At 38.7% G+C, this 11,823-nt stretch overlaps 1 protein-coding gene and 1 non-coding gene across 4 annotated transcripts; both read left to right on the top strand.

The window, feature by feature from the left end:
* The first annotated feature begins 6 nt into the window (after window positions 1–6).
* On the top strand, window positions 7–10,605 carry LOC121665198 (PPP2R1A-PPP2R2A-interacting phosphatase regulator 1-like). 3 transcript variants are annotated; one of them, XM_042029152.1, is made up of 10 exons: window positions 7–28; window positions 360–438; window positions 1,740–1,796; window positions 2,165–2,208; window positions 2,289–2,343; window positions 2,570–2,671; window positions 3,951–4,039; window positions 4,568–4,629; window positions 6,910–7,006; window positions 8,043–10,605. In XM_042029152.1, exons 2-10 carry the CDS (start codon window positions 421–423, stop codon window positions 8,191–8,193), a joined length of 675 nt encoding a protein of 224 aa, XP_041885086.1. In that variant the 5' UTR covers window positions 7–28; window positions 360–420; the 3' UTR covers window positions 8,194–10,605. The 3 variants fall into 3 exon arrangements, with proteins under 3 accessions (XP_041885086.1, XP_041885084.1, XP_041885087.1); XM_042029150.1 differs by having other exon boundaries at window positions 4,565–4,629; XM_042029153.1 differs by having other exon boundaries at window positions 4,565–4,629; window positions 6,910–7,011.
* On the top strand, window positions 7,820–7,963 carry LOC121665334. Its single transcript, XR_006016341.1, has one exon. It is a non-coding gene; the product is annotated as a small nucleolar RNA U109 (small nucleolar RNA).
* Window positions 10,606–11,823: the final 1,218 nt, after the last annotated feature.

Genomic DNA, 11,823 nt, shown 5'->3' with positions numbered 1-11,823 from the left:
ACAGCGCCCCGCTCATCCACGGGCTCAGGTGAGGGGCCCGGGGGGCTTGGCTCATCGAGGCTGGGGTCGCCGCCGCCCGCCGGCCTCGCCGCGGGCCTTGGGCCAGGCCTGGCGCTCCCTCAGCGGCCTCTGGAACGTGTCCCTTGTCCTGCGGGGCCGGGGCCGCCAGTGCCCCCTTGTCCCCCCTCGCCTTAAGGAAGGTGCTCGCTGCGCTCGCACAGCGACAGCAGTGCTCCTGTTCAAATAAAATGATGTTTTCAGCGCTCTGGAGACTGCAGCACGTGTCACAGCACTGTGGAGCTTTAAGTAAAGCGCACCCGAGAAGGCTGTTCACAAAACTTTGTTTTTTCCCCCTGCAGTGACAACTCCCAGGTGTTTCAGCCTTACGTGTTGCGGACTCGCAGGAACAGCACAACAGTTATGAGCCGTCATGGAATGGTGAGGAATCTTAAGCGTGTCATGTTTACACACAACGAGGAATAGTTGGAGTAGAGAAATGAAGTTAAACTTGATTTGTATTTGCACTTGATATCCTAGCAAGCCACCAAGCTGCAGAATAAGCATTTTTTCACCTCCAGCTACAACCTGCAATGAAATAATACTGGTGTATTGACTGTGTGTCCCCAAAGAAGACAAGAGTAGTTGAAGTAGTATGTGAGTCCCCCATATGAAGTGCAGTTTTAAAGTTAATTTGATCCCGACTGTGTGTTAGAAGAGTAAAATACTGTCCCAGTTAAAAGTCTTGAAAGGGTGTTTTGATTTGTTGTGAGAAGGGATGAGGGAGTCACAGTTCTTTGTTGACCTGTTTGACATAGTGCGCTTTTTTTACAAAGGCAGAACACTAGACCTCAGAAAATCACTGAAAGAAGAGGAATTTATTTGTTGCTTTCTGTTATGTGTGGTAGTGTACACTACTGCAGTTGTTTAACTTTTCAAAGATGTTGCATTTCTTTTTTTCCACCCTCTCCTTGTGAGGTGAGGGATTTATATGCTCCGTCCACTGAAATTTTTCTGTCTTGTCTGAGGGTAGTGAAGATTAAATATTGCTTTTCTCAAAACCTTGAAGTTGTGAAATAAGTTTCCTCTATGTCTTGTGTTCAGGAAAGGTGACAGGGAATTATAACTCAAAGTCTTCTCTTGTGAGATTTCTTAAGAATCCAAAATTTTGGAGCTTGTCAGTAGGTGTGACATTGGACACACAGTCATCTTGAGTGGGAACTGTTGCCCACTTACTTGTGATAGAGTTCCAGAGCAATTAGATGCATAAAATGGCACACAATTGAAAAATTGCAGAAGTCAAGCTTTAGAGAGCATTGTTCAAGACTGAGTTGAAGCATTGAGATTTCTCCTTTACAGTAGCCAGCTGGTTGAGTAAGGTGTACTGCAGGAGTTTGTCATATCCTGGGCAGTGGGGAATTGTGTAACAATCATAGCTTCATTTGTAGTAGCTCACTTGTCTAAATGGCATCTGTAGCTATTTGTGTACTTGAGATGCTGAGCAGCATCTGCCTGCAGGTCAGATCCGTGCCACTTGCTGAGTGATACAAGGAATTTGTAAGTGGTAAAGCAAGTCTTTTCTCTTGAAGGTCAGTGTTTGCTTTTTTGCAATATTGTTTGAGTCATCCACATGTAGTTGTGCAGCTCATTTTGAACTCCCTAAGAATGTAGTTGATGGTAAATAGTATGTATGCAAGCAGTTATGTGTGATTTAATCATTGTGGCTGTCGCTTTTTTCCCAGTTCTTGTCATCATCTCCTATTCGTATTCCTAGCAGCCGACTTCATCAGATCAGAAGGGTAAGTAGTTATCTGTGTATTCAGTAACAGAATGAAAAGTACTATATAATATTAAAGTACTTGCACAGTGGGGGTTTCTTTCTTATTGAGTTGTTCAAGTACTAAAGAAAACTGAATATTTCTTTAGACTTAATTTCAACAAGGAAGTAGCCTTGCCAGGCTTATTATGTTTAAGATACTGTGCATTTTAGAAGTATTTAATTTAAGAGAAGCAGTGAGCTGGACTGGTGGCTGTCCTGTCTTTTCTGCAGTGGTTCTGCTGTTCATGTTTCAGTCCTGATGGCAAATAATGGAATCACGAGTGTTATTTCAAGTACCTGTAATGAATCAAATGTTATGGGAAAACTTACGGTATTTATCTCCTGCAGGAGGAAGGAGTGGATTTAATGAACAGAGAAGCAGCACATGAAAGGTGAGTGTTATTGAAAGAAGGTGATAAAATAGCTAGAGTTATCCTCTTTGTAGCTACTGATGGGGTTTTTTGTATTCTAGGGAAGTGCAGACAGCAATGCAGATAAGCCAGTCATGGGAGGAAAGCTTGAGCCTGGTAATCTTTTTATAGATGTTTCCTATTTAATTCTACTTTTACACTCAACTGACGAATTTAAGGGAAAGAGAGGAATTAACTGTGAAAATAATTTAAGAAGAATTTAAGCTCATCTGCTTTAGCTGCTTTGTGCATTTGACCCAATGACTTTCCATTAGAAGGTTGTACCTTGGATTTCAAGGTAATGTCCTGTGCCAGTGTTAAGTCTGAAAACTTGTATTCACAGAGCGACAATGACTTGGACAAGTCTGAGAAATCTTTTTCCCCAAAGAGAATAGACTTCATTCCAGTTTCACCTGCACCTTCACCTACAAGAGGAATAGGAAAGGTAGGATAAGTGAAATACCAAACTAAGACAATATTTCAGAATTCTAGACCAAGCTGAACTGTCGAGACATGTAATTTCATAAGTTGTTCCATAGTTCAAAAAACCCCTGAACAACACAACCAAACAGGCACTAAAAAACCCCGATCCATATTTTGTTGGTTTCTTAGAACCAATGGTTGCCATCTGGGAGCCTGCAGAGTTTAAGCGGTGAAACACTGGATGTTTTCAGTTACTGCTATTTGTGCAGTGTTCAGGTGGGTTGGGGTTCTGGTTGTAGGGAAGCTGGAAGATGTCATGAGGATAGTCCTGGACAGGATCTTCAGGTGCAGAAGTGGAGGGATGCTGGGAAAGAAGCATTAAAATAGGACTGCAGATCTGTGTGGTGAGAGATGAAAATGTGTCCATCGGTTATGGAAAGGAAGGCACAAATGCACTCTGAAAGAGGACTTAGGTGTGCTGAACTTGTACTGAAATCTGGTGGCAGATGCCAGAGAAAAAGAGGTGGATCTTAGATAAACTACTTTTCCAGTGAGGATTGGAAAACTGAAATGCAGCACAGAGAAACTGGCATCTGGATTTAAAGATGGGCTGCTTGACCTTGTTTGCACCCTCTTGTGTGATTCTGCTTTTGTACTGCCAGTATTTCGCTGCATGCTCCTACCAGATCGGTGCACATAACAGCCACGTACAAGTGCTGGGTGAATGTGTTCCTGGGAAAACACTGATGCTGGCAGCTGGTTCTGTACCTTTGGAATTCTGACTGTGAAGTACTAGCAGATAACTTAACAGATTTTTGTGTTTAGCTAGAAGCATTCATGGGCTAAGCTCAAATTAGCTGCAGAATCACAGAGCTAAATATCCTATTTTACTCTGAAATATTGTCAGTTTTCAGGTCAGATGTATTTTGAGTAAACTTGTTTAACAAGCCCCTTAAAAGAACTAAGTCCTGAGTACTGTACTGCACTGCTGTTTCTAAATGTAACAAAGAACAGAAACAATTCTCTTATTTAGAGAACAGTGTCTATTTCAATTTTACTTTTCTTGTGGGTTTTGATTAGCTTCATCTGAGCAGAATTGCATGGGCCAGTATGTTTTTGTAAATTAAGCTCTAATATTTGTAAGATTACATTTGATAATCTGCCTATTCTGTTCCTAGCTTTTCTTAAGAATAAGAAGGCCATGGTGGGGGGGGGGATGGTTGGTTTGGAGGGTGGAGTGTAACATCTGAGTATTTTAAAGGAAATTCTGAAGTATCTTCATTTGAGCTTTCTTCCTGCAGCAATGTTTTTCACCATCATTGCAAATGTTTGTGAGCAGTAATGGATTACCTCCAAGCCCTATTCCCAGTCCAACAAGGCGATTCTGCAAGTAAGTAATGAGTGTCTGTTGTGCTAGCATTGGAATTTAAACCAAAGATTAATTAAAGTTGATGTTAAGGCATTAAAAGAGACTTCACTTTTACAGCTGCTGAAGCATTGCCACATAAAAATGCTCTGAAAGTTCAAGCTTTACCAATGGTAACTTTATGTGGGTGCTTTTATAGAGCCTGTGTCAACTTTGGACTAGACTTGGTAACTTAAGAGGAGGTTCTCAGATATTTCAAATTAACTTTGTCTGCAGATCAGTTTTATATAAATATGCCACAAAATTTATAAAAGGATTGAAATGAGGATGTGATTCACTAAGGGAAGTGAAAATAGAAAATTTAGTACAACTTCATGTGGCAGATAATCTGCTCTAATAGGCAGCACTTACTTGTTATCTATGTATTTAGATTCCATAAGAATTCCAGCTGTGCAGGAATAGTTTTGAAGAATGCTTCATATGCTGTGGTTGTGTTGATTTGATGCAAATTGGAACCTTTACAGGACTGACTCAGTATTCTCTCTTCAGCAGGAGGAGTCAAAGTCCAATCAACTGTATCAGGCCCAGTGTTCTTGGCCCCATTAAAAGAAAAGGTGTGTGTTTTTACCTTACAGGATGTTTTAATATGGATGTAGTTTTCTAGCTGGATACATTTTTTTGTTGGTCTGTAAATATAATGCACGTGTATCCACAGTGAACTGAAATTTGCCAGGCATAACTCAAAAATACAATGTAAAATAGCTAGTCTAAAACACAGGAATGAAAAACTTAAAAAACAGCCACTGCTTGAAATAGGGAAACTTTATTATACATCAAATTAAATGGCAGAGCTTAAAAATACTCATAACTTTCCTACAAGTCCCACTGAACAGTGCACACCCTTCAGATCATCTTAGGAATGTTGCTTATCATGCAGTATCTTCTAAACTTAGTACTGAATGTTTGTTTTCTCTCTGAAAGTTCAGAAGATGAGTGTTTAGAGAAATGGAATAGATCAGTGCCCTTTCCTCCTGAAAGGGGGAAAACACATTCTTTACTGGAAGTGTTCCATGTTAGAGATTTTCAAATAACATCCCTGAACCAAGCTTAGTCGAACTGTAAGAATGAGATATTTTTAAAGTGTGCTTTTAGCTGTGCTTATCCTTTCTGCTTTTTTTTTTTAACTTAGGCATTCTTAATTGTACCAAAAACATGTCCTTCTATTGTACAAGACTTACATTTGAGAAAAGTTACCTTTTGTTGTTTGGCTTTTTTTTTTTAGTACTGCTTGTCCTATCAGATAAAGAACATTGTCTAACTGATACTGATTTGACAGAGGACAGAGACAAGTTTTCTCATAGATGTCAGTTCTATCTTGGCTTTTATTTTCTGTGAATTTTAGAGGCATTAAAATTGAACAAAAGTTTATTAAGCTAAATGATCAATAAGGCATAGGTATCCACACTTGTACTTTACACAAATTGTAAAAGCAATGCAGGTAGAGACAGGCCTTTCCTCACCAAATCCATGTGCTCCCATGGAGCATCTTTTACAAAGTAGAGATAGGAGTTTGCCTTTTCTTATTTGAAGTACCAAGGAATTTTTCAAATGCTGCTTAATTTTGAAACATCTAATCTATTTAAATGAACTTACTTTGTTTTCCTAAATATGTGGTCCTGTTTTTTTCTGAATTTTAGCAGTAGATTTATAGTAGGAGAAGGAAAGCCATGAACTGAAGAACTTTTCACTGCTATAGGGACTTAATACTGTAGACTGTGCAATGTGTTGTAGCAGTGCAGATTTGTCTCTGTGAAATTTAAGGGACAAAAGTGTTACCTAAGTTGTTGTTTTGTTCATTTTGTTCATACTAGAAGACCAAGTATTTTATAAATGTTTTTTGCCTATTCTGCTTGCTAGAAGCAATATCCCTTACCTTAAGACAGGAAGGTATCCCTGTGGGCTGAAGGAAATGAAACTTGGGGGGTTATCAGTCTTTTATAAAGTGTGGCAGTGTGATTCTGTTGCAGAATGTATAAACTGGTTCGCTATAATGGTTTTAACCTCTGTCAGGTTTTCAAACTGACTCTGCAACTACTGCAAAGTGTATGTAAAAGCCAAAAAAATTATTACCATTTCATGCCTTTTTTTTTTTTTCCAAACTAAAAATGAAAATATGGTGTGGCTGAGAGGGTTTTCTTTCTTTTTTTTAATTTTTATTTTCAAGTTCATGATGTTTTCAGATACCATTTGTAGAACAGCTATTAGTGAGCCAGCTCGTTCTTAGGGCAGATTATACTAAACAGATTACATTAGTTCTCCCCATCATATTTAATCTCTTAATGTCTGTAGATGGTTACAGGTACAAAGACAGTCTGATCCATGATGAGTAAGTGGAAATGCTTCCACATGACAGATTTATTTCATTCAGCTTTCCTGTAAAAGTGCAGGCATCAGAATTCATTGTACAGGGGAGGGTGAAACTGAATCCAGCTGTCATTCTTATTTTCGTAACCACTAACACTTTTAAACTTCGTATTTTGACTTATATCAATTACCTCATCTCAGCTGTTTACTTAAAACTAAGTCATGGTAATTAGTTTGCTTTAGATTATTTTGTCTGATTGCAGTACAGGTAGCAAGTTTTATGTCTTTGAGATCACTGTAGCCCCTCAGATACTGCTGAAGCTTTAGCTAAGGATGGATTGGATGGTTTAACAGCAGCTATCCTCAAATTAATGTGTTAGCCGGGTGCTTGGTTGCCTGAATTAGAGAACTTGTGTTACAAATGCAACCATGGAGTATTGTGGGTCAAACCTTTCTTTTACAGCAGACAAGTATTAAATGGATATTCCAGAGACTCAAGTGAGTTTGATTATTTGCACTGTTTTCCTTAGGTGAAATGGAAACTGAAAGTCAGCCAAAGAGACTTTTCCAAGGAACAACCAACATGCTTTCTCCAGATGTTACACACCTGACAGATCTCAGTTCATGGTATTGTATGTCATGTGCCCTGAAATGCCAAAACAAGGAATGTGCATTTATCACAAGCTTTCTAGTTGTTTTTTCCAGGAAAAAAATACTTTGTGTGTATCTTGCGGATGTGTATTAATGGGAACTATCCTGTGGTCGTGTCCTGTGGCAATGGTCCTGCTCCTTTGATCAATTCTTCCTGAACAGACTCTAGCCTAGATTTTTCTATGAAAGCTTTTACACTGACTGTAATTGTTACAAATCCCTGTTGATTCATAAGCAAAGTTACTTTACTTCATCATTACAGTATGTTGTAGGCAGTGGTCATATAGTCTGTGGCACTTCCCTGAATACTTAGAAAATGTGTATGGGTATTTAATTGTTCTTGTCCCTAAGTTCATGATTTTTAGAGTTACATCATCTTTCTTTATTACAATCATAAAATACTACGGTTTTTTTGTGTCAAGTCAGATACTAAGTATTCAAAAATATCAGCTGTTATTACTGTAATTCCAGTTTACCTACAGACTTGAAACTGCCTAGATGTTTTTTTCCATATTGCTTCCCCCTAAATTGCAAAAGCATCAATTTAGATGCCCTCTGGGATCTTGTATCAAGACTTCAAAATCCAAACACAGGAATTCTGTGGGAAAAATAGGTCTGATCTTGCTTTGAGCAGTGCAGTGTTAAAGAGCATGCCGGCTAATTAATGACATCTTTGCTGCATTGCTGATTAGTGTATTATTTTCCCTTTCCTATAAGCTTTTAAGGTTTTATACTTCTTAGTTGTCACCTCCTTTCTACGTCTGATTAAAATTAGCTTCGTAATTTATTCTGCATGTTAAAAAAACCCAGTAATTCTGCTCCTCATTCCCATGAGGAGCATGAATATCTGTAACATGCTACAGAAAACAAGGAGTTTTCAGGGCTGCCAGTCTTGCAGTAAAGACTGAGTGGTAGTATAGGTCTCCTACAAGTCCTCTCCAAGGGGGAAGCGCATTAGCTTTGTACAGAGCCTCATGCCTCTGCACTAAAGAACCTTTTTCCCTTTCCCCAGCCTGTCCTCAGATATTCTCGATGGGAGTAGCAGCAGTGTTGGCTCTTCCTCTGATTCCCTGACTAAAGGCAGCATAACCACAGAGTCTCCAGTGACGTGCTCCAACTCCTGCTCCTCGTTCATACTGATGGATGACTTCTCACCCAAGTGACTTTACCAAGTCCTGAGTCAGTGTCTGGCTGTGCTGTCCCCTTCCTGTACACTCGTACAGAGAAATGAACTCTGATCCTTGAAGCATTCATATGAGGTTTATTAAAAGGAAAAATTGTTGTTACTGTAATCTTTGGCTACTTTCCAGTGATTTTTTTTTTTTTTAATTTATCCATTTAATGGACATTGTAGACCATATAAATGTCTGGTTTTGCGAATTTATCTTTTAAACAAGATGTCTGCTGATATTATACTAACTTTTGCTTTCAGGAACTTGCATACACTTTTTGATTCCACGAATAGGTATCTACCTATTAGTGTTGCAATTTTTAGGAATGTACTTCTTCATCATCATGGTCACTATGTCTAGGGAAATAACTTGGTTCGGAAGGATTTGAAAATACTAATTTATTCTCTGGCACTTCTACTATTGAGTAAAATTATTCTTGCTTTTTTTTTTTTTTTGAGTCACTTAGCCTCAAATTCCTTTATGGAAGGGAGAAAAATATTTTTTATTTTCTTAGTGCTGCTAGTAATTTTTATGAATTCATTTACAGGAGACCACATTGGGTGTGGAAGTCTCACTCTATTACATTAAACTAAAAACCCCACAGCAAAATAACTAATGACTGTCACTTTTGCCATCAGTGAAGAAATAATAATACTCTACAAACATGATTAAATTAGCTGCATAGTTCTCTCTCTGGAACATTTATCCTACAGATTGTATGAAATAAGCTCATTATTCAGCAAGATTTGGCCAGGAAAAATTAATCCACACCTTGATTGAAGACATACAGTGCAGATAACTAAGTTAATTAAACTACTGTGTAGGAGAACCATGTATGGCACCATCGATGTCTCCTGTGGCATTGAGGTCATAAGTATTTTTGTGCCTTAGGGGACATTGTTACAAAATTATGGAATGTAAACCAGAGGGGTGGGTGGGGAAAGTCCTTTGTGTACAGCTTGTTTATAGAGTGCTTACTCGAGTCTGTCAGCGGTGCTGCTTCCCTTAGTGTTCCTGTCCAAGGTGTGGAGGTGCTGGGGCAGCCCCACCTCCGAGGGGCAGTCAAGGTGACACCCTTTGCAGCTGCTCTGGACAGAGTTTGTCCCTTTGTTGGTCATGAGCAGAGCAAACAGCTCAGCAAATGTTTGATTCCTAAGGAAAGGCTTTGGATTGGATACGAGCTCTGCAAATTGCTTGGTGAAGGAGTTCTCTTTGAGCTATGAGTAGTCTTGATACAGTACCTTGGTCAGTCTGAGGTAGGAACAGATATTTTACTTTTTAAAAACTATAATGGGGCAAAATAAATCCGTTTGTAATCTACTGTGTTACGCTATTTATTATTTATAACTCTGTAAAAAGTCTGTGGTGATGAATTATAGTATTTTTTTATGATTGAATAAGTTTTTTATGTTCAGTAATTGCTGGCCGGTTTGTATTTAATACGCAACATTGTCTGCCAGAATCATAAGCTTCCATTTTTGAATGTTTGTAACATAAATGCTTTTGTTACCTAAAAGTACAACTTGTGATCTTTCTGAAAGAAAATAGCACTGAATTTAAAGAAAGATTATGTGCTTTAGATGTGAGCACAATCTCTGGCAATACTGTCTGGCTAAAAGGGGGAGGGGGAGAACCATAGTTTTTTCTGTTCCGAAGAAGCCGTTGGGTATCCAGAAGATGTGTACATACCAGATTATTTTTAAAAGCGTTTCCATTAAATTGTAAGAACTACCAGAATGGGCCAACAGTGGCACTATTACTTGTAATATCATTTCCACCTGTGGAGCATTAGTTCCCCACTTCAAATAAATGTGCATATTGTAAAATATTGTCCATTCGTGCCATTCTTAAATGAGCTCTACAGTACTGAATGTTAATTTTGTTTGTATATGCACAGTGCTATTTCTTGAATTTTTGATGTCTTAAGTCGCTTAATTTTTTTATTCATGCCTGTATCTTCTCTGCCTTCTTTGTGCTTAAAGAAGGCTGCTTTTCCATTTGCAAAATATTGATAAACAGTCTGTGATAAAATACAACTCCATTACCTGTGCCCCAGTTCCCTTCTACTGTGCTTTTACTGGTACCGTGATTTAGAAATCTGAACAAGGGGTGGCAGGAGGGGGAACCTATTGCATGCTTTCTTAAACCTGAGAAGAGCATAGTTATTGCTTAATTTTGGCTGATTTACCTGTACAATTGATGTATTCCAGATTTGTTTGTTAGTGGAGAGTCTTATCTGAGTGCTGGCCTCTGTAAACATTTGAATGTAAGCTGCATAAAGCGAGCGCACAAAATAGTCACTCTTGTTACAGCAGTTTTTTGTAGTGTTCTGGCTATTCCCCACTCCTGGAATGTCTTGTAAAAGACATTGCTCTTTTATAAAATATATATGTAATGCACACACTTGCTGTGTCTGTTGTTTCAGAATGAATGGATGTTGCTGTGTAATAGGCCCAAGGCAGGCCCAGGTTCTCTTTCACACTCCTAACACACACAACTTGTTCATTTTGAAACAAAGTTTTCTAATATGCTGATGATTATACTTGCACTTAACTGCATTTGAGTTGCAACGGCTTAGAGGGTTGATTGATATTGTAGCATACTCTGACTAAAACTGACTAAAAGTTGCATGTCTGGATTTGTTACCTGCTTTGTCTGAGGGAATTAGATACCAGTTGGGAAAGAAGGCCAGCTGGTGCTGGTAGTCAGCTTTAATGTGTAACTATTGACATTTAACAACTGGTTTTTATGACTTCACCAGACTTATTTTTGCTGAATTGCCTTGATGAGAGTCTGAGAATTCCTGTCTTTCCCCCACTTCCTTCTTTTTGTAAGGGATCATTAGCACATACCTGTTGCTGAGAATCACAGTGATGAGTCACCTTTAATGTAATAGTTGAGAACTAAGTTAAAATACCTGTGTAATTCAAGCAGCATTTTAGATGGACTATTTTTAATATGTTAATTAGCACAGCATTACAGCAATGGTCTTTGTACAGCTCATTGACCAGCACTGCCTTTAGGTCGTAGCCAGAGCTCGCTGAATCCTCATTTCATGGGCTTAAAATGCTGGAAGGATTTTACCAATGGTTTAGAAAAATGTGTGTGTCAGCTGTGGAACTCTGTGTTTTGATAATATCAAGTGTTCTGCATCAGGAAATGGATCGCAGTGTGCATGTTTCTTTCTCCTTCATTGAATTTCAAATTGGGGGATCATGGGCCCAAAAGCCTGTATTTAAGGGGCTATTTTTCTGACTGTATGTGATGAAATACTTTCTCCTACAATGAAAGTAATTAAACTGTCAGTGTGTGAGGATGTAAATCTGAGTTCTGCAGACTTTATTGGAAAACTCAAAGGGCACAAGGAACTCTATACTGCCTAAAAACACTAAAGCGGGATTTTTTTTTTTAAATTTTGTAAGTCATGATAAAAATAGAGAACTCATTTTAACAGCTTAAAATGCTAAAAACATTTTAAATGCAAGGCTTTAGCTTGGCATGTGTCTCCAGGCAGGTCCACGCTGAGGGCTGTATGCAGAGGTGAACCTGAGCAGGCTCAGGCAAGTTTGGAACTCAGGTTCTGGTGCACAAATACAATAGACTGGACCAGGGAAATTATTT

This window comes from Corvus kubaryi, unplaced genomic scaffold (genome assembly GCF_017639235.1).
Source record: "Corvus kubaryi isolate FWS band 111438036 unplaced genomic scaffold, C.kubaryi_AGA036_p1.0 37322, whole genome shotgun sequence".
Taxonomy (NCBI): Eukaryota; Metazoa; Chordata; class Aves; order Passeriformes; family Corvidae; genus Corvus; species Corvus kubaryi.
The sequence above is the reverse complement of the archived record's forward strand: the minus strand, read 5'-3'. Positions and strand labels throughout refer to the sequence as shown.